Genomic DNA, 22,128 nt, shown 5'->3' with positions numbered 1-22,128 from the left:
TATCTTGGGGTCTGGTTCGACTCTAAATGTACTTGGGGGGCCCATATTAGGTATCTGAGTAAAAAATGTCAACAAAGAATAAACTTTCTCCGTACAATTACCGGCACCTGGTGGGGAGCCCACCCAGAAGATCTTATAATGTTGTATCGAACAACTATTCTCTCAGTGATGGAGTATGGCAGTTTCTGTTTTCAAACAGCTGCCAAAACACACCTCATTAAACTCGAGCGAATTCAGTATCTTTGTCTCCGTATTGCGTTGGGATGTATGCCCTCAACGCATACCATGAGTCTCGAGGTTTTGGCAGGCGTACTCCCACTAAAAGATCGCTTCAATTTATTATCTCTTCTGTTCTTCATCCGGTTTAAGGTCATGAACCCATTGGTGATCGGAAATTTTGAGCAGCTGATCGAGCTAAATTTTCACTCCGGGTTCATGAGTTCATATCATGAATTCATCTCCATGCAGGTTGATCCTTCTTCGTATATTCCCAACCGTGTTTGTTTCCCTGACTACATCAATTCCTCTGTGCATTTTGATCTGTCCATGAAGCAAGATATCCATGGATATTCAGATTATCAACGATCGAGGATCGCTCCAACGATCTTCGATGAAAAGTATGGGGGTATCAATTGTGATAATATGTACTTTACTGATGGGTCCACTATAAACGAGTCCACAGGATTTGGAGTGTTCAACGAATTTTTTAGCACCTCACACAGTCTTCAGAATCCTTGCTCAGTGTATATTGCTGAATTGGCAGCAATTCATTGGGCGCTGGACAGCGTCGCCTCACGACCTGTTGAACACTATTACATTGTAACGGATAGTCTTAGCTCTGTCGAAGCTATCCGTTCAGTGAGGCCGGAAAAGCACTCGCCGTACTTCCTTGAGAGAATACGAGAAATTTTGAGTGCTTTATCCAGACGCTGTTATGTCATTACCTTTATCTGGGTCCCTTCACATTGCTCCATTCCGGGTAATGAGAGGGCTGACTCATTAGCAAAGGTAGGTGCAATTGAAGGCGATATTTATCAGCGTCAAATCGCCTTCAATGAATTTTATTCTTTAGTCCGCAAAAATACCATCGCTAACTGGCAACGCAAGTGGAATGAAGATGAATTGGGCCGGTGGTTTCACTCGATTATCCCTAAGGTTAGCCTCAAACCGTGGTTCAAAAGTCTGGACTTGAGTCGGGACTTTATTCGCACCTTCTCCCGACTCATGTCCAATCACTGTTCGTTAGATGCACTACTCTTCCGTTTCAATCTTGCCAGCAGCAATCTCTGCGTTTGTGGCCAAGGTTATCACGACATCGAGCATATTGTTTGGTCGTGCGAGGTGTATCTGGTCGCCAGATCGAATTTAGAAAACTCCCTTAGGGCCCGAGGAAGACAGCCCAATGTGCCGGTGAGAGATGTGTTGGCTCGGTTAGACCTTGATTACATGTCCCATATATATGTTTTCCTTAAAGCTATAGATCTTCGTGTGTGATTGCCCCTACATCCTTATACCCTCCTTTCCTTCCTTTGCGGGTAATTCGTCCCCTTGCTATAAATAGTAGAATAAGTTGAAATGTAAATAAACTATAGATATACGAATAGATTTACGAATTGAGTGCTCATCAACATTGTTACAATTTCCTTATATCCCATCCTTCTCCTAAAAATATGTCACCCTTCTAAACTCGAGTACACCGCGAGTAATCGGTTTTCCACCTTACTAACCATAGATGTAAGAAAATTGTTTATATATATAGTTTTAAAATTATATTTAAGAATTCGGCTCCTTTAAACTTAAGTAACTGAGCCTGTAAAAATAAACGAATTAAAAAAAAAAAAAAATGATTTTTGTAAAATAAGCTAATTGTTTTCATTGTTTTGATTTCCCAATAAAGTAAATTTATAATAAGACTATATTGTTTCACTTGAATAACCTTCGGAAGTGGATTGGAATAATATCGCTTAGTAAAAAAACCTTCGTGGTAGATTCAAGCATATGCCGAGTATCAGTGTACGTACAAAATAAATATATTTTTTAGATGATAAGTGAAATATTCAGCTTATTAAATCATCTTTTTAAATTTTAATGCGTTTGAATTCAACATGTGTTGAACATTAAACACCTTGGACGAAAGTCCAAGGTAACCTAACACTCGACAAACTTCAAACTGTGTGGCAAAACAATTCGCAGCGTAACTTTCGCACGGACCACTCATCGGAGCGAATCGAAAGCGCATCCGCCGCGAACATCGGTCTCAGCGGCAGCGGCAGTCATAATTCCAGAACGAGGCCACGGCGCGCACTTTTCGCACACTTGGCTGAGTTCTTTAATCGATTTTTCATCTTTCGTCGTTGGTGATTTTTTGTTTCATTTCAACCGGGGTGCATATAAACAAATCGCACCCGCTTTGAATGGTGCAAAGAACGACGGTGAAGAGTGAAGGGTGGAGCTGTACGTGTATGTGTGTGTGAGTCAGTCAGCGTTGGAATTTACATTAGCGAATCAAAGCAAGCAGGAGGAATCGAATTTGAGCAATGGTCGTTTCATAGAGCGATGGAGAGGGTGGTGTGAGGGTGCCCTGAAAGAAACGACGAGGAAATGAATTTCAAGTGAAATAGATTTTCATGGAATACTTTTCCAAAATGTTACCAAATGATTTACACAGCTGTATGACATCCGCCATGTTTTTGATGCCAACATCTCAAACGTCAAAAGTATTTGTTTTCTTCAAAACAGCGATCCGCGTTGGCGGCATTGTGCTTCGTTTACTAGTTTAGGGGAGCGTCAACGAAGAGCTGATTTTCAGTCGGAATGAACGTTTTCAAAATTAAAATTATGAATGAGAATTAGCTTTTCCATATCCAATTAGTGTTCTATTTGAATTAAGAACATTTTTGTTTGCAGGTGTTGAGAAAATCTCATACGAAAATTGTTTATGAAGACAAGTTTATATTATAATGAAAAAAATCAGCAACAATTTTGGAATTGTATAGCCATATAATTGAATGAAAGTCAGCAATACGCGTTTCAAGTAATTAAATAACATAATGTGAAAATTTTCATTCAAATTTTAAAATTGAAAAACCGACTTCGTGTCTTCTAATCTGATAGAGATTACACTAACGAGTTTGGGACACAATCTATGGCCATAATTTGAAGTCGCCACCAGACGTCGACACCATCGCGAATTACCAATTTACCACCATCTGACATATCGTGATGTCGATGATGAACTATGGTAGAGTGCGATGATGGTAGGTAGAGTGAGATAGCGATAATCGTGCCATACACATCCTACCACGCGTCCCCATTCGGCGGACGTTTCTGGCGGAGTGAAGTTGGTCATGTTTTTGTTTTGCTTCTTCCCCTCTAATGGCATATTTCCGTGTGTGTTTTAGCCTAGCTTCAAACGCGAATGTATTTGCGTGACGAGAAGTGCAAGTTAATTGACAATGGCCAGAGGGGGTTTTCCCGGGTAGTGTGGTTTTGGTGGTGATCAGCTGATTGTTGATTGGATGTAGAACTTCAATCCTCGATGAAATAACGACCATGAAGGGCATCGAAAGGAGAGAGCGATATATTGCCTTTAGGTTGCATTAATCGTAACTGGATCAGTAGGCCGATTAATTGTGAATGAGAGATCAACTTTAACCTTACAAAAATTATCAGGCTGTAGCAGTGTAAGCTCCTGACTGTAAACACATCGAAATAAAGGGTGTGTCACATCAAATTGCATCACGGAAAAAACGCTGTAGAAATTTAATTTTTAGGGATTATATCTTCAGCTTTCGCTTATTTTATTTTATTTATTATGTACATTAATGACATGCGACGAGTTTTACGATTTTGTGATATCAATCTTTTTGCAGATGATACTGTATTATTCATTGCAGCTAATGATTTAAACCAGGTCGCGTCACATTTAAATGGAGATTTGCATTCTTTAAGTAGATGGTTGAAGTATAAGCAATTAAAATTGAACATAAGTAAAACGAAATACATGGTAATCTCGCGAAATCGTTCAATTGAAAACGTCTCTATTGTTATTGATGATGAGACTATTGATCGCGTTCGGGAAATTAAATATCTTGGCGTGATTATTGATGACAAACTCAAGTTCAACACTCACATTGACAATGTCACCAAGAAAATTGCCAAGAAGTATGGAATCTTATGCCGATTGAAAAACGATTTAACTATATGCAGCAAAATACAGCTATACAAATCAATCATCTCTCCTCATTTAGACTTTTGCTCTTCCATTTTATTTCTGGCCAATAAAACACAAATATCGAGATTACAGCGTTTGCAAAATAAAATAATGCGGTTGATACTAAAATGTAACAGATCCACTTCCTCATCTTTAATGTTGGACGCTCTGCAATGGTTATCCGTGAAGCAAAGGATTGTTTATTTAACTATGGTGTTCATTTTTAAAGTAATTAAAGGTTTGCTGCCTCGATATTTGTGTGATCGAGTTGTGTTTCATAACAGCCGACCGATATATTTTTAAATTTTATGACGAAGATTGTTACTGACGAAGTTTTATACGAACGGATAATTTAATGTGGGATTTTTTTTGCAGTTTGTTTTTAAAATATTCAATTAACCTGACGAAGTTTTTTTTGAACGGATTCTATTTTGCAAACTACTTAATTTTTTAAATTATCTTTTTTTTAATTTGTATTTATGTCCTCTCTATTATGCCCGTCATGATCCTGGTGATGATGGACTATTTTTATTTTTATTTTGTTGTTTTATATTATATTAGTTAAAAAAAATAAAAGTAGTCTACATAAGTTTGAGCGTCGCGCGCGTAACACAGATATAAAGGATATTAAATTGAAAGTTTTCTAAATACCGGTCTAGAAATTTTTCGTTAAGGAAATTTTCTCGATTTCTCTGGATGAGGATATTCATAGTCAATCCAATACAAGGCTGGCGGTTGGGCTTGTGCTCTGGTGGACCACTCGGCTGCAAGGGCCTCGTCGGGACCGTATCGGCTCTGTTGCGGACATGACTGAGTATTGGCTTGTCATTTGACATTGCAATTTTTTTTAAACTTATATCTGTAAATAAAATCAGTTCGTTTTTTTTTGTTTGCCTAACTGATTTCAATGCTGAAAAAAATTACTAAATTATCTTCTAGATAACTCGTCTTGCTCAAATCTCTGTAGGGGAAGGAGGCGGGACCATCATCATCATCATCATCATATAATCAGATAAGAGCGTATAGATCACGTTGGCCATGCTTCACTGTCAATTTTTCGTAAATTTGGAAAAATGTCGTCGAACGAAAAAGAGCGTCGTGAATTAATCCTGCGCACTCATTTCGAGAATCCGGAGTTGTCACATCGGGACATCGGTAAGATGCTGGGAATCGTCCAATCCAAGGTCAGCAGAGTACTAAAACGATACTTCGAGAACCTAACCATCGACCGGAAGGTGAAGAACGGCAAAAATGGATGCTCCGTCAGTGAAAAAGATCACAAGCGCGTAGTTAAGCAGTTTAGACGTGATCCGAGAAGTTCGGTCCGGGATGTCGCCAATAAGCTGAATTTGTCAAGTTCATTCGTCCAGCGGACCAAGCAGCGGGAGGGCCTGCGTACATACAAGGTTCAGAAGGCTCCTAACCGCGACGAAAGGCAAAACATGGTGGGGAAGACGCGAGCCCGGAAGCTGTACACCGAAATGCTGACGAAGCCGCATTGCCTGGTAATGGACGACGAAACCTACGTCAAAGCGGACTTTCGTCAGCTGCCGGGCCTGTTGTTCTTCTCCGCAGAGGACAAATTCAGCGTTCCGGAGGAGATTCGCAAGCAGAAACTATCCAAGTTTGCCAAAAAGTACATGGTGTGGCAAGCGATCTGCTCTTGCGGAAAGCGGAGCGCCCCCTTCGGGATGACCGGCACGGTAAACGGGCAGGTTTACCTTAAGGAGTGCCTACAGAAGCGCTTACTACCACTATTGAAGCAGCACGAGGGCCCGACCATCTTCTGGCCGGATCTCGCTTCGTGCCACTATTCAAAGGACGTGTTGGAGTGGTACGAAGCCAACGGGGTCACCTTCGTGCCAAAGGAAATGAACCCGCCCAACGCGCCGGAGCTTCGCCCAATAGAGAAATTTTGGGCGATTATGAAGCAGGCCCTCCCGAAGAACCCAAAAGTTGTCAAATCGGAGGCGGACTTCAAGAGAAAATGGATTTCTGTTCAAAAACTACAACCTGACGTTGTACAGAACCTTATGGACGGGGTAAAGAGGAAGGTGCGAGCATACGGGCTTGGGCTCGAAGTATGAATAAAAAGAAAATGCCAAAAGTTGTTTAATAGTTTTTATTTTACTGTCTAAAATTTTCAAAAGGATCGGTCTACTGGGCGAATTTCTACAGCGTTTTTTCCGTGATGCAATTTGAAGTGACACACCCTTTAGTAATAGCATTCATAACACAATCATTTTCGCTTTCTATTCAAAGAAGTTCGGATTACAGAGGGTTGAAACTTATTAGCATAGCTGAAGCACCGGCCCCGAACCCCGAACAAACCGGGAACTGGTAAGGGAGTGCCAGGAATTTTCTCGGAATTCGTTCCCTGGCAAAACTTGGAGGAACGGCTGTCCATACTGAAATAATCAATAATGTTTCCACAATTCTGCCGACATTGAATTCGTTTCGAATTGTCGACAAAGTTTGTGTCGATTTGAACATGTCTGAATAAAATTTAAATTCTTGAGAGCATTTTTACACAGATTCTAGAAAGTGACATTAGGGGAACCGCGGGTAATACGGGCAGTGGGGGTAATATGGACAGGTGGTTGATTTGTATAGTTACATTTTGAATTTCAGATTTCTGATATTAGGTATGTACGGAAAAGTAAATTCATTTTTGATTGGAAAATTTCAAATTATTTAAATAATTGTACTGGTGGGGTAAAACGGACAGTTGCCAGTGGGAGTGAGATGAACTGTGAAAAGCCTGTTTAATCTATTCCTAAAGAATGCCCTGCGTCTTTAAATGGAAATCAAATCGCCAAATATGGACTGTTTAGAAGCTGACTGGAACCAAAAGCAAAATAGTTGAGGATCTGTCCGTTTATACTGCTGAAAAGCACGATATCACTTCTAAATGGAATAATTCGATCTTTTCATCATTCAACGGACATTCGTGATGAGTTCAGACCTTGGTTGAATACAATTATTCCTCTCGTGATCGATAAACCTCTACGCTTCATATTTTACAAACGTGTCCGTATTACCCCCACTATATGTCCTTATTACCCGCATCGAAAAAATGTTTGTACTTCTCGGTCTGTTTCAATTTCAGTAAAAAGCAATGAAAAATACTTTTTTGCAAGAAAAACAGTATATTGAATTGCAAGAAACTGCATCAAAGTTTTGGGAAACATGAGTTTCCAAAGACATACTTGTAGTTCTTCTTAACATGTCCGTTTTACCCCCACTGCCCCTACAACGTTTTTCAAAGCGAAAAGGATTGAAACATGTTCCCCTTTATTCCGCGCGATGGATGACGTTAGGTAGAAATATTTTCGCCTGCGGGAACACCATGCTTGAGTCATCTTATGTCATTCGCCGCGCGAAATAAAGAGGGTTGTGAGCTGATGGTTTCAGTCTTAAAGACCAAGAACATTCGAACAACTTATGATGACCGAATCGATAAACTTCCATTTATTCTGGGCCGCGAGTGACGTGAGATTACAGTTTCTGGAAGCCGCATTACTTTTCAAGTATAGTCACGACATTCGCCTCCGAGAATACTTGTCATTTTAGTTCATTCGCCGTATAGAATAAAGTGGACTGAATAACTCTCACTACACAGCACGTGAATTAGCAGAGCTACGGAAGTGTGTATATCAAGAAGAGAGAAGAGAGAAGAGAGAAGAGAGAAGAGAGAAGAGAGAAGAGAGAAGAGAGAAGAGAGAAGAGAGAAGAGAGAAGAGAGAAGAGAGAAGAGAGAAGAGAGAAGAGAGAAGAGAGAAGAGAGAAGAGAGAAGAGAGAAGAGAGAAGAGAGAAGAGAGAAGAGAGAAGAGAGAAGAGAGAAGAGAGAAGAGAGAAGAGAGAAGAGAGAAAATTTTGTGAGATTCTATTCGAGTGCAAAAGCAAAGCTATTCCAATGACTTCGCGGGAAACTTGAAAACATAGTACTGGTTTAGAATAAAAATTACGCTTTTTCCGTGTGGTATTTATACTCATGGTGTTTGTTTTCACTTCAGTATATTTTTAGTAGGCTGTTGTGATATTACGCCTTTTTCTTCGTGATTTTTTCCGATCACGATTCACGGTCTAATCAAGTTATCACTTCCTTCATTTTGGATTCGAGTGATTCGATGTCTAGTTCAACGATGACCCACAGAAAACGAACTCCCTTCTTCCAAAAATGAGCCTTATCAGTGTTCCTCTAGCCTTATGAGCAGTAGTTCCGATTTGTCGGAAGGTGGAATAACGATCAACAGCTAACTCTTTCATCCACTGTACATCAACACTCTTCGAAACATTCAAACAAACATCAGGAGCCTCCTTTTATCCTTGTTAATATAAAATAGAGAGGGTCATAAATGCCACATTTTGTTGAATTTTTTAAAAATACATTACAAAATACATACAATTTTTTGAACTAACTCCTTAGTAGAATGTTTTAGTGGTGTGGAAAGTCCCGTGGTTTTGACGTAGGACTACGTCTTTAATTTCCATATAGGGGGGTCACTCTACGAAACATGTAACGAAAAATTAATAGATTTCAAATGCATATTACACAGAATGTTTCTTGCGACATATGTTATAATATATACTATTGGACGGCAAATTTATACAGCAATTTTCTCGCCTGTGACAACAGCAGCGGAAATATTAAACCAGGTGAACAATTTGATGTACAAATAAGTTTTGCGAACGAATGCAAAGGTGAATAATGTATTGTGCTTTTTTTTCAACTTGATTCCCGTAAATGTTGTATGCAGCACAAGATTGTGTGCAATAATTCGTTCTATGAAATAAATTAGACGTTCGGTCAATTTGTAGGAATGAGGGTTATGTAGATGGTGGAATGGGTTATGTGAGATGACTGCAATTCCAATGATTTTATTTTTTTCATTATTTCAGCAATACCAATGTGCATTTTCATGAGTCACAGTGTCTGTGTGTGACGTGGAATATAGTCTGCAAAGGAACATTATTTCACCGAAAAAGCTACATCGAAAAAGCACATCTCATAGCTATTCATTGAAAATCAAGCAGCTTAATGAATTCATGTATATTTTGCCTCAAAATATAGCGAAATCGTAGGTATTTTCAATATTGCTTTGTTCCTTCCCCATATGTTTAATATAATCAATTATAACTTTTTTTTTTGTTTACCAATCCACATATTCCTCATCTGCCATTCCAGCCTGTTATTGGTTACACTGATATTCATAAATCGTTTTCAGTAAGACAGTTTCAGAAGACAGAAGTCAGAAGCTAATTTTGTTTTTGTCCGTTACAACCAAGCAGGTGTTGTTCTAAAAAGAACATGAAAATCGGGCATTTCTATTTTGTATGTATGCGGTTAGAAACCAATCGGCGGCGCCGGTGAGAGCAGTATATATAACAATCGACCCTTTCCAGGGTCACCATTTGCAGTTTCAAAAGAGTTAAAATAACAGATTTCTGAACAATGAAATGAAATACATTTCAAAAACTGTTCCGAACAATCACAGTCCTACGTCAAACTTACGTTTCTGCTCCTAGGCTGAGACCAGTGTTGCCACATTTAAATCTGTATCAGAGGGGTTGAAAATCTTTCTCATCTGTACTTTTTTATTCCAAAAATCTGTACCATCGAAAATATTCGTTGTAGGGAAAAATATATTTTATTAGCATTAAAAAAATACTCATATAATACAGGGTTTTCCATTTCGGGCTTCCGAAAGTATACAGCCCTGCGCTGACAACCGTTTGACATAGCTGTCAACCAAAGCGTCATATCGTTAGTTGAATGTCTGCCATTTTACAATATGGATCGTTTTAGCATCGCACAACGTGTTAATTTTGTAAAATCATACTATAAAAATGACGAAAAACCGGCAAATGTTTTTCGAGCATTACGGACGGCTTTGGTCGTCATGGACGGCCTACAGAGCACACAATCGCTAATGTAGTGCGTAAATTCGAAAAAACTGGATCCTTAGCGGATATTGTGAAACCTGTGCATCAACATAATGCGCGTTCGGCCGAAAATATTGCTGCTGTTGCTGCCAGTGTGGAGGATGACCCGAATGTTTCGATTCCACGGCGTGCTCAGCAATTGGGCTTGTCAAACACATCATTGTGGCGAATTTTGCATTTGGACTTGCACCTACATCCATATAAAGTCCAACTGGTACACAAATTAGAGCGTGGTGACCATGGAATGCGTCGGGCATACGCCGAAGGGGTGAACGAACCACAGCAGCAAAATTTTCGCATCAAATTTTCTCCAGCGATGAGGCACATTTCGAGCTCGGTGGCTATGTGAACACCCAAAATTTCCGTATATGGGGCTCAGAAAATCCACACGTGATTGTTGAGAGGCCATTGCATCCGCCAAAAGTCACTGTTTGGTGCGCATTATGGTCTGGTGGAGTCATCGGGCCGTATTTCTTTGAAAATGAGGACGGCGAGACGGTAACTGTGAATGGGGAGCGCTATGGCCGCATGTTAACCGATTTTTTTGTGCCACAAATTGAAAATATGGATACGGATGACATGTGGTTTCAGCAGGACGGCGCCACGTGCCACACAACACGACCGAACATGGCCATATTGCGAACGAAATTTGAGGGACGCATAATTTCGCGTTTTGGTGATGGCAATTGGCCGTCCAGATCATGCGATTTGAACCCGCTAGACTTTTTTTTTGTGGGGTTATGCGAAAGACCGTGTCTATGCCAACTCTCCGCAAACTCTTGAACATTTGAAAGACAACATTCGTGAAGTTATGACCGAGGTACCGCCCCATATGTGCCGAAAAGTCATCGGATCAAGGTGTGCGAGGAAGCCCTAGGTGAACATTTGAATGATGTTGTATTTCACACATAATGGCATGAACCAAACTTTAATTTGAAATAAAAGTTTCATCGAATTTCGAATTCTAAGTGTGTTTTATTTCAATTTACTTTCGGAATTTAAAGTTGGAAAACCCTGTATAATCCGAACAAAAATATTCTTCGAAATGATCTTCCTTTCGCTGTCCATTGTTCTGATACTTTGTTCTGCTGCTATTCCAACCTAAAAATTCTTGTCGCTTTTCAAATGATCTTCATATTCAGTAGCATTGAACATTGAAACAACGTAAGATTCCTCGCAGCTATTAGTGAAAACGATCAAATGAAAATCTTCCAGCTCCTCATGTAGCATCGTGAATTCAGGTTTTTCAGGAATTCCGTCCTTATGAAACTGATCTATCATTGCATTGTAAATGCTTTTATGATCAGCAGCAAGCAAGCGATACTGCGGCGCAAAAGTCGTCATGTACCACTATGTTGCTTTGTTCAAGTTTTCACACGAGGAAAAAAATTGTATTAATCTGATCGTTCGGAAAAGGTACCGTGAACCGGGGGCAAATTGATCACAGTTTTCAGAAAAATCTGAACATTTCTGAAAGTTTTTGTTAGATGTATACCCAATTACTTTTAAAATCAGTACTGGTGCTAAGGCCACAAAACGTTATGGAAAGTTTCGTTCAAAAAAATCTTGATAGCGTTGATTTGTAAAATTTTTAACGTAAAATTTCAAAACGTAGCTTCGGGGTGAAATTGATCATTCTATGTTTCTCAAGATTTTCTAGTGTCATATGTAAACAAATGTATAGGAAATCAATTTTCTCTTCACCTACGGTCATTTAAATGATAATTCAAGGGTTTGAGGATACAAAAACCTGATTGCATTCACCTAAAGGTGTGGTCATGCCTTTCCATAACTTGATTGAAACTCTGATCTGCAGGTCATCCGGAGACCATTCGGGTTATCCTAATGTGGCCAAAAAACCTTGAAATGATCACCAATGAGCTAGTTTTGAAGACTCATTTCAGCACCACAGGGGATCGAATATTCGCTCCTCCAGCACCATTATTGCACATTTCTTAATCACTACAATCTACTTTTGACAACGCATAAAAACAATGAAGTATGCGTGGCAAGCATAAATACAGCAGCACTCGCGCCAGACGGCATGAAAGACGACGCAGTGCTCCCATCGAACTAAACTACACCGCTGTTTGTTTTTCTATTCCATTCTTTCATTTATCCTATGTATCGGGCAAAACCTCTGTAAAATCTCTCAGTGTCAATTAAGAATGTTGTCTGCCCGCTGGTTGAATGAACTGAGACTGTGATTTGCAATCGCGAATGGGTTTTTTTTTATACTCAGTAGAAAACAGGCGAAGCTTGCATTGCAATATTTCCTTCCATAGAACAACGCTACATTTGATTCACAGTGGTATATGAATATTGTTACACACATATACATAAGTTGAGCCTTGTCGACAGCACGTTAAGTTAAGCACACAAATGGGTAGAACAAATATATAAGAAAACTAGCTGACCCGGCAAACGTTGTTCTGCCATATGATGTATTTCTAGAGAATATTTTGGTTGGTAAAAATAACGAATATACTTCAATAGAGTTTGTATCTTATCGTTCAGATCTGTCAAATTGATCGAAATGATGATTTTCACAGCGAAACATACATATGCGTACCTCTTATTTTCGAATTTTATTTATTTAGTACATCATCTTCGACTACGTCGCACAGACTGACTTAAAACTAACTATACTAAATCTCTAATCCTAGCACTGAACACGTTTCTTGTCAACAGAAAATCAAATTCATTACAAACAACATTAAAGGAACGCAAACAAAAATCAAAACTACTGTTGTAACCGAAGTTTGTTCTGTGGTAAGGAATTGCTAATAATGGAGAGTTTCGAAAACGACGAGGCGGAATATTCAATGGAATCTGTTCCAAGAGCTTAGGACAGTCAACATGACCCATTAAAACGTCAAAAACAAACAGCCTTTGTGACTTAGTGCGCCTCGATGAAAGTGTTTCCAAATCGATCAACTTACAACGATCAGCATAACAGGGTAGATTGACCGGATCGTTCCACGGAAGAGAGCGCAAAGCGAAACGCACGAATTTTCTTTGAATTTTCTCAATCGCAAGACTCTGTGTAACTTGGTAAGGACACCAAACCGGGGAAGCATATTCCAAAATACTTCACACAAGCGAACAAAATAGCGTCTTGAGGCAATAAACATCAGTAAATTCAGATGTATGACGCCAGATGAAACCAAGCACTGTATACGCCTTAGCTGTTATAATGTTGATGTGTTCATGAAATCTTAGCTTCGAATCAATAGTAACACCGAGATCGCATATTGAATTGATACGCTCTAAGGCAACTGATTCCATGTTGTATTGATGGACTAAAACGTTACTGCAACGGGAGAAGGATATCACTTTGCATTTTTTGCAGTTAACTCGCATTCCGTTGTCGCCACACCAGACAAGCAAACGATTTATGTCGTTTTGCAGAGCAGCACAGTCATCTGGTGAAACTATGACACGAAATAGTTTTAAGTCATCGGCAAACGAAAGATTGGATGAGGAGAGTAACAGGCAAAGATCATTGATGAAGATAATAAAAATAAGAGGGCCGAGAACACTGCCCTGGGGTACGCCAGAAGGAATGTCGAAAGTTCTGGAACGCACAGAATTGACCATAACGTATGCGTTACGATTTGACAGGTACGAATAGAGCCATTCCGTTATCCACGAGGGAAATCCAGTGTGACCCATTTTATCAACGATCAGCTTATGCGGTACTGTGTCAAAAGCCTTCGCGAAATCTATATAAATTGAATCAACCTGCTGCTTCGATTCCAATTCAAGTGACAACGCTGATACATAGCACATTAAGTTCGATGTTGTTGAACGGTGTTTCACAAATCCGTGCTGACTACTGGAGATGATGGGAGTCGCGACTCGGTAGAGAACTGTGTGAACAAGCTACTCAAAAACCTTGCTGAGAGTACAGAGTATTGACACACCACGGTAGTTTTCAACACATTTGTAGATTGGCACTATGTACTCTGATTTCCATGCGGTCGGGAATATTCTGTCCGAGAGCGAACGGTTAAAAACAGCAGTGATGGGCTTGGCAAGCGAAGAGGCACAGTTCTTTAAAAATGCGGGCGGTATGTTATCTGTACCTGGTCCTTTTTTGGGGTCAAGATCCTCGAGACCTCTCCTCACTTCCTCTGGAGTAAACTGAATGCACGGTAGGTTTATGTTATGGATTGGTATTTCCTCAAAACGATCGTGACGTTGATCCGGTGATGCTTTGCTGAAGACACTTTCGAAGAAGGCAGCAAACAGATTGGCGGTCTCTGAACTTGTGGTAGAAACGGTCTCATTGTAGCTAACCGAACCAGGGATATTACTGCTTGCTTTTCTTTTCTTGACGAAACTCCAAAAACTTGAAGGATCTTGTTTAACCGTTGCCTGAATTCTTAGCAGGTAGTTTTTAAATGTTTCAGAAAGGAGACTCTTGTATTCCAAGTCAAGATTTCGAAGTCTAGCTCTGTCAGTCTCATTCTTCGAATTGAAATAACGATTACGCACCTTGCGGAGGTTGTTGCGAAGATTTCGTAGCTCAGGAGTCCACCAAGGTTTATTGTAAACGGAGCTTGACACTCTTCTTCTTCGAGGGATATGGCGACTGAAGACATCATGAATAAATTCGTGAAAGTTTGACAACATCTGATCTACTGAATCGTTGTTCAAAACTCGTACCCACTCAATTTCAGCAAGCACAGAATTCAAAAGATTAAAATCGCATGAAGAAAAGTCGAACTTGAGGCATTCTTCAGACTCGTCCGTTGAAGTTGGGACAACCCGTACGTCAAGTAATAAAATAAACGGAGCATGATGATTATCCACAGGTAATAGCGGTGAAGATGGTACAATAATATCGAGGAACTCTGGGAGATTGGTAAACACGGGATGGCTGATGAACGTTGGCTGGAAATACTCGACTGAGATGAGAGGATTGGGGGCTCCCATAAGGCTGGCAGGCATGCATCCCGGCGTCGAGTGACGGCTTTGAATGACACAAAGGACAGGTCCGCTAGACTTTTCCCACGAGGAACTAGCTTCACAACTTTTACTAACGATGAGTCCACATTCGCAATGTCATGAATATGTTGTTTAACATCGTCTTCTTTTTGATCCGGGGTGAACGGGGTCACATAAAAGGCTACCATCTCTTCAGAGGGTTTCTTTTTTTATTTTAAATATCCTTTTTGACGTAGAACTACGTCTTTCATTAAGGGTGCCAAATCAGGAAACAGGTCACGTTTTAATGAAATAAAGTTAACGTCAATAACTATTTTTGCCGCTAACGGATTTTGGCGATTTACATACTAAACGAATCGGAAATTCCGTAAGATTTGTTTAATATGCTATACATTAGAATCCCCTGGTTTGTAAATGGTTAAAATTCATGAAAACTTTAAGCGTTTCAATTTTCCCATACATTTGTTCTGTCCATTTGTGTGCTTTCCCGAACAGAGCTGTGAATAACGAGCAACTTATCGACGACCAACGGAGGGGAAATCGTAGGATTTAAAGTCTCCGTGAACAAAGGAAAAGTAGAAGAATGAAGGGGAATACTTGCCTAGAGTATAAACAGTGGATCTCGCTGAGGCAAACTTTCATTCGGCATCGGAAGGTTGAGCAATCCAGTTGACTTTTCTTTCGCTGCGCTTCGATCTAAGATTGGACCCCACCAGTGGTAATCCAACTTGGATATCGTCATTTGGTTTTTCTGTTCGTTTTTCGCGTTATTCGTATCGTGTGTTTTTCCTTCCGCGTCATAAATTGGACGCTTCGCGTAGTGTGTGATGAGCAGGAAGAAGAGGAAGGCAGGCTCGAGCCCTGCAAAAAACGAACGCATTGCCAGGGGCAATAAAATTTCGAGGCAAGCGTCATCTAATGATGCACGCGATGTTGGTGCAGTGAAAAGCGCTCGCACTGAACCGAGCCTATGCGAGTGTGACACCGCACCGAACAACAGCGAAGTAGGCGATTTCGGCGCGTCGATCGAAAAAATGTAAACGCCGTTACCAAGGCAGTAACCAAAATTAAGTTCCCCCCGCTGGTGATGAAGGCGGTCGCTCTTGACAAACTCATCAGCGAATTTGCATCGATGGGTGTTTCAGCAGAGTACAAGCTGTGTGGCATATTTCAGTCTTTTTCCAAGCAGTTAACATTGTTTGTTTTCCGTCATCATAAGGGCTTCGTTGGTACCTTTTACAATGCATTAAACTGACGTTATGGCGAAGCAGACGTTGAGGTTGTGCACCAACAAATTATTTGGAGAGTACCAAGCATCTTGAATGTCTTACTGGAATGTTAGAAGTTATTTGAGTTCGCGTGCCAGCCGCAAAACTGCCTTCAACTAGGATTGCATTTGCACTAATATTGATCATAATGAAGTATTGCTACTGTTTTCGAGGTTGTTATTAACATAAAGAGTTTATTTCGCTTGTTTAGTCACCAAGAAAGCAAATGTCATTTTGGAATTTTGTATGTGATTAGGTTTCGCTTGCCAGTAGCAAAACTTCCTCCACTAAGGGTGACAGCTGCGCTTCTCTCGAGCATGAGAAAGTAATGCAACTTTTTTCGAGGCCAGTAATATTAACAGAAGCGTTTCTTTTGAGAATAGCGCAAAATGATGAGAAGTGTTTATATTCCTAGTAGTTTCAAGCCACCAATGTATGGCTTTGTATGCATGCTATGGCGAACGCTTGTTTGGCGCTTGATTTACGTTGTACGAACGATGCCTAGGTGCGATTCATTTGAGGCAATACCAGATAACATGTAGCATGATATTTGATACTTGCAAGTGTTGTCACTGTTGTTGTTTCCATGGGGTGCCAAAGATATATTGATGTAGTTATGAGATGTCGAATAATAGTGCTGCTGCAACATGTATATAACCGACTGTAGCCGAGTCTATATCAATTGCGAAAAAGGCCACCGAAATAGCGTTCGAGGTAAATTTTCAATGCATTGACATGAAATAAATTGCGACATACGATCAGCAAGTGTATTGTTTTGCGAGGGCAAGAATGAATCATCAATCAATTATTGTCAACTGATTCTACAATGAAAAAACCATTTCAGAGATTATTCTACTAAACAGTTGTTTTTTAAATTTCACAGCATTATAGAAGGTATAGATAAGCGACTTATATAAAATAACAGCGTAGTTCTACGTCAACAATGCGGTCGTATCTTGGAAACAACCTCCTATAATTTTATATATATATAAAGATATCCATAGTCAATTTTTCGAATTTTTACAATCATCACAAATATTTTCCAAAGTACTCTATCATTCTAAATTGGGTGAAGACAAACTCACAAAATATATGGACGACGTAGATCTGATCAGCCGTTCTCCTGTGATGATGAGTTATATGTACGTGGGAAAAACTCTCTTTTATATATAAAGATGAGAATGGTTCCAATTTTCGTTAGCTCTTAGATTGCGGATTATGGAATCATAATGTATAGTATATCCTTTTTCCGGTTCCATTGGTGTGCAAATTATTAAAATTCACTCGTTGCGAAAGCAGTTATTAACGTTAACTTTATTTTATAAAATCGTAACCTGTTTTCTGATTTGGCAACCTTACTGAAATACATTGTCCTACGGAAAAAGACGTGAAAGTTTATGTGGAAGTAGGATTAGTAAGAAGGTCCACACAATAAACCATTCGGTTCTAATTCCTCCATCCTTCATTGTCTTCTTCGAAGAGCTCAATCTCTTTCTATCACGTCAAATTTATTGGCAAACGATCTTCTCAAACAAGATAGCATTACAATACATTTATTGTCATACTTAATATTAAAATTGATGCCCGCTTGAGCAGGCCACAGATCGCAGAACCAATGTCAACAACAACTCGCAAAAGACGCTTGTTTGCCAATTAGTCAAACATCAACCGGTTTGATCATCACATATTGAGGTGATGAATCTTCTAGCAAGCCTGACGACACTTTCAGTACCCATCGTGTAACCACAACGATGAGATCACATGCAGTGCTGCTCCTGCTCTTCGCCATCCTCTCACCCTTCGCAGGGGCGAACTTCACCAGCCCCAGCTGCGGAACCCGAAAGACCTCCCACCCCAAACCACTGATCGTGGCCGGGATTGGTTCGATCCCGGCCGGCCAGTGGCCCTGGCATGGTTCCATCTGGTACCGGTTGACACGCACGAGTCACTACTACGCCTGCGGGGCCACGCTGGTGAGCGAGTTGTGCGTTCTTACCGCGGGTCACTGTGTCTCCAAGGATGGGAACGCACTCAACGAGCGGCTGCTGACGGTGCAGTTCGGCTCGGTCCGACGAAATCTGCTGCAGAGTGCCTTCCCGGTGCAGACGGTGGCCGTGGCGGAGATTCACCTCCATCGGGACTACTCGCCGAGGAGTTTCCTGGCGGACATTGCGCTGCTTGCGTTGCGCACCAAGGTTACCGTGAACGAATTTGTGAGTCCCGTTTGTTTGCCTGGTGCGCTGGGGTCCGAAGGGGACCCGGGTCTGTCGGGTAGGGAAGCCGTTGCCGTGGGATTCGGAATGACGGAGGCGGACGAAAGTGCCGACGAGCTGAGGCAGCTGCGGCTACCGATCGTGGATTACGTGACGTGTTTGGAGAGCAATCGGGAAGTGTTCGGTCGGTCGCTGTCGGCGGGAATACTGTGTGCGGGTCGGACAAACGGAAGTACCGTTTGCAATGGAGATAGCGGAGGGGGTCTCTTCACGGAGGAAAGCGACGGGAGATGGGTTATTCGAGGTGTGACCAGTTTTACGGCGCAGCGAGGGTGGAACGATAGCAGCTGTAGTTTGAATGATTATGCGGGGTTTGTGAGTGTGGCTTACTACGGGGCCTGGATACAGAGTGTGATGAGAACTGGCGGTGAGATTAACAAGAAGGAGGCCAGGCCACGCCTGGCCACCATACCAACAACTGCATCCGTTGTTCGTGAGCTTAGAATTAGCGAGAAGAGTGAGTGCAATTCACAAAAAGATCCATTTTGTCTTGAACAGATCATTTTGTTCCAGAGTGTAAGGAATACCGTCGCCAGGGATTGACGATTTCGAGTTCCACCGGTCCAGGACATGTACGTCCCCAACTGCTCAAATCACATTCACAATTCTCTCACTACCTTACCGTTCGCAGCTCTACCTGTACAACAGTTCCAGTACCCAAGGGCTTGTGTACTACATCTCCGATGAGTACGCAATAACGACGGCGGATTTGGCGATTGGCTGCTTCCAGACGGAGGACATCTGCCGAACGATCCTCGGTACTCGAATCCAGAAAGTTTTCGCCCATCCGAATTATACCGGTGGGAGGGATTACAACGTTGCACTGGTCCGGTTGTCACCGGCCACTGAGTAAGTTCGGATATGAAGTTGGGAAGCTCTTAACCAGCTCTTGCAATATTCCTCTCCGCAGACCTTTGTGGTGCCTGTCATCGGAACCGTTGTCCAAATTATGTAAGTGTTCAAGGTTACCTCTCCACCAGAGTTCATCAATGATTATGTCCACAGACTTCGAGGGCCGACAGCTGAAGTTGAGTTCAGTTTCGGCGGAAGCTCCGACCTGGCTAGAGTTCGATCTGAACGATTTCATCCCGTCCAAGCGAGGATCGGTGGTTTACAACGAACATCGCGATATCGCCGGTCTGATGCACAATCGAGCCGGTGAAGTGGTCGTCATGACAAAGCTTCTCGCCATGTTGGATTGGATCGAATCAATCGTGTGGAACGAAGCATCGTAGCATCCCAATTGCATACAAGATATGTCAACTTGCGTGAGAGTGGTTCTGATTTATCGTACAATAAATGACACATGGGCAAATTGTTCGCATCGTTTGATTTACGGAGTTCTCATTTCACCAATAAATCAGCCATAACGCAGAGCACAATAAAAGAAAGATACCGCCGCTCTGCTGTATCTTATTCAGAAGATCTAAACGAAGCGATAATATGCAAATAGGTCACACACAAATTGACTCTTCCGCTTGGCGGCGCTTTGCGAAACGATGCCGAGAGGAAGATCGCCGTCCCAAACACAACACAATGAAGGAAGACGAGCTACATTATTTGCCAGCAGCAGCTCTTGTTGTTCGGAAAATTTACAATCGACCGCTTGCAACCATATGTTTTGCATTGGTTGCATCAAAAGTTGCAGCCGCAATTAGCGAAAAATTATGTACACGAATGGCAGAAATCGGATCGCTCAAGATTCATGATGCACACATTTGTGCTGAGAGACAGCAAATGTCAGTGCGGGGGTTTTCTGCTATTGTTGTTGAATTTCCATGTCCGGCCACCGTAAAACGGAGGGAATTAAATGTTTGTAGCCGTTTGGGAACAATCTGCGATAAAACGCTCATGAATAAATGTGTGAACACTGTCAGGCATGTTTCGAAAGATTTTTACAGTCGTATAAAAGCGTTCATTTTTGGGTCGTTGTGTTTTGACGTAGCACTACGTCTTTCATTAGGGGGGCCAAACCAGAAAATAGGTCACGTTTTGACGTAGGATTACGTCTTTCGGGAACATATTGGGGTACAAATTGAAAAACGAACATCGATCGCATCGTGAAAAATGTCCAATTTCAAACGCGTATTGCTCAGTCATTTCATGACCGATTGATGGGATTTTTACATCAAAACATTGCGGCACTCTAGAACAATTCTTCACCTTGAATAAAATAATATATATCATGTAATTAATTATCGAACAATTGAGAAATCTCAACCCCTATCCAAACGGTACTGATTGGTCGAAATTGACGTCATTTTTTCGCCTGCTTCGCTTCTTTCGTTCCCCGATAAGTCAAATATTTGCTTGGCGAGCGAGTGGGGGGCGCCTATTTCTCACATACCAACTGATATAAAAGGACGGTAGCATTTTTGGATTTCTCAGGCAAGAGACGAATGAACTCTCAGAGTTTAAAGTCTCTCTAATTCATTACCATTACCATTACCATTGGATTTCTCATTCTCGTTCAACGCTCAGATCGGCAAACATCTGGGCTTCTAGTGTGCAGTGCTCTACAAATCAACCAACACCATACGGTGCGGCAAAGGAGAGCAAAGAAGAGGAAGCAGCGGAGAGCATCGAATTAAATCTAGTGTGCATTGCTGGTGCGCTTCTCTTCACATTAACAATTGGATGCGGCAAAGGAGGCAGAGGAGTGAAATGCATTGCATCGCATCGTATCACACCGCTATCCGTCGTTTAACTCGTCGTGGTGGTGCCAATCAAACCCTCGCAAATCGACGCACAGAAGCCGATGGCGCCAAAGTCAAGGAAAGCATCAGCGAATCCGTAAAAGCTACCGCTCCCAAAACTAAACTGCTACATCCGACTGAAACGCAGCAGATTCCGTACAACCCATTAAACCATTCCAGACCTTCTCAGGACTATCAATTTGTTTTGAAACAAAAGAGTTTATTTTGACGTAGGACTACGTCTTTCATTTCTATACCGGGGTGTAAAATCAAAGTTTCGAAAACGAAAGCGTTACGCCGGAGACCGAGATTTTGAGTGTTAATAGCTCCTAAACTGAACGAAATGGTATGATAAACACTTCATTCGAAAGATAAAATGTCTACGCGTTCTATACTTGTTACTTTCTGATCCAAAAACTTGTTTCAATAGTCTTAAATTTGCTTTCAAAACAGGCTATTGAAATCATCAAACGGTATATAAGCGAGCGCCGCTCGGAAATCCACTCAGTTCTAATTGAACAGCGATTGGAGCATGTTGTCGCTGTTGTGGTGAAGCTCTTCATTTATCATGAAAGCGCGGATGAACGGTGTCACCAAGAGCCTGTTTGTGCACCTTAGGCCAGAAGGGAATCCATCAGGAGGAGAGTGATGCTACAAACGGTTCCCCGGGAAGATCTCGAAGCAGCCGCTACACACACACACATACACGCACGGAATTCTTTCCGTTTGGATCGAGAAAGATCCGGAAAATAATCTGCCAGTTCCTCTAGGAATTTAA

At 41.3% G+C, this 22,128-nt stretch overlaps 2 protein-coding genes across 2 annotated transcripts in view; one reads left to right on the top strand and one right to left on the bottom strand.

Annotated features, from left to right (window-relative positions):
- Positions 1-22,128, bottom strand: part of LOC129774361 (uncharacterized) — a 404,070-nt gene that overhangs the window by 278,349 nt on the left and 103,593 nt on the right. The window lies entirely within an intron of this gene.
- On the top strand, positions 18,124-19,974 carry LOC129774368 (clotting factor C-like). The gene is made up of 5 exons (XM_055778104.1): positions 18,124-19,111; positions 19,168-19,226; positions 19,286-19,503; positions 19,565-19,605; positions 19,660-19,974. Exons 1-5 carry the CDS (start codon positions 18,133-18,135, stop codon positions 19,887-19,889), a joined length of 1,527 nt encoding a protein of 508 aa, XP_055634079.1. The 5' UTR covers positions 18,124-18,132; the 3' UTR covers positions 19,890-19,974.

Source organism: Toxorhynchites rutilus, chromosome 1 (assembly GCF_029784135.1).
Source record: "Toxorhynchites rutilus septentrionalis strain SRP chromosome 1, ASM2978413v1, whole genome shotgun sequence".
In the NCBI taxonomy this organism is placed as follows: domain Eukaryota; kingdom Metazoa; phylum Arthropoda; class Insecta; order Diptera; family Culicidae; genus Toxorhynchites; species Toxorhynchites rutilus.
The sequence above is the reverse complement of the archived record's forward strand: the minus strand, read 5'-3'. Positions and strand labels throughout refer to the sequence as shown.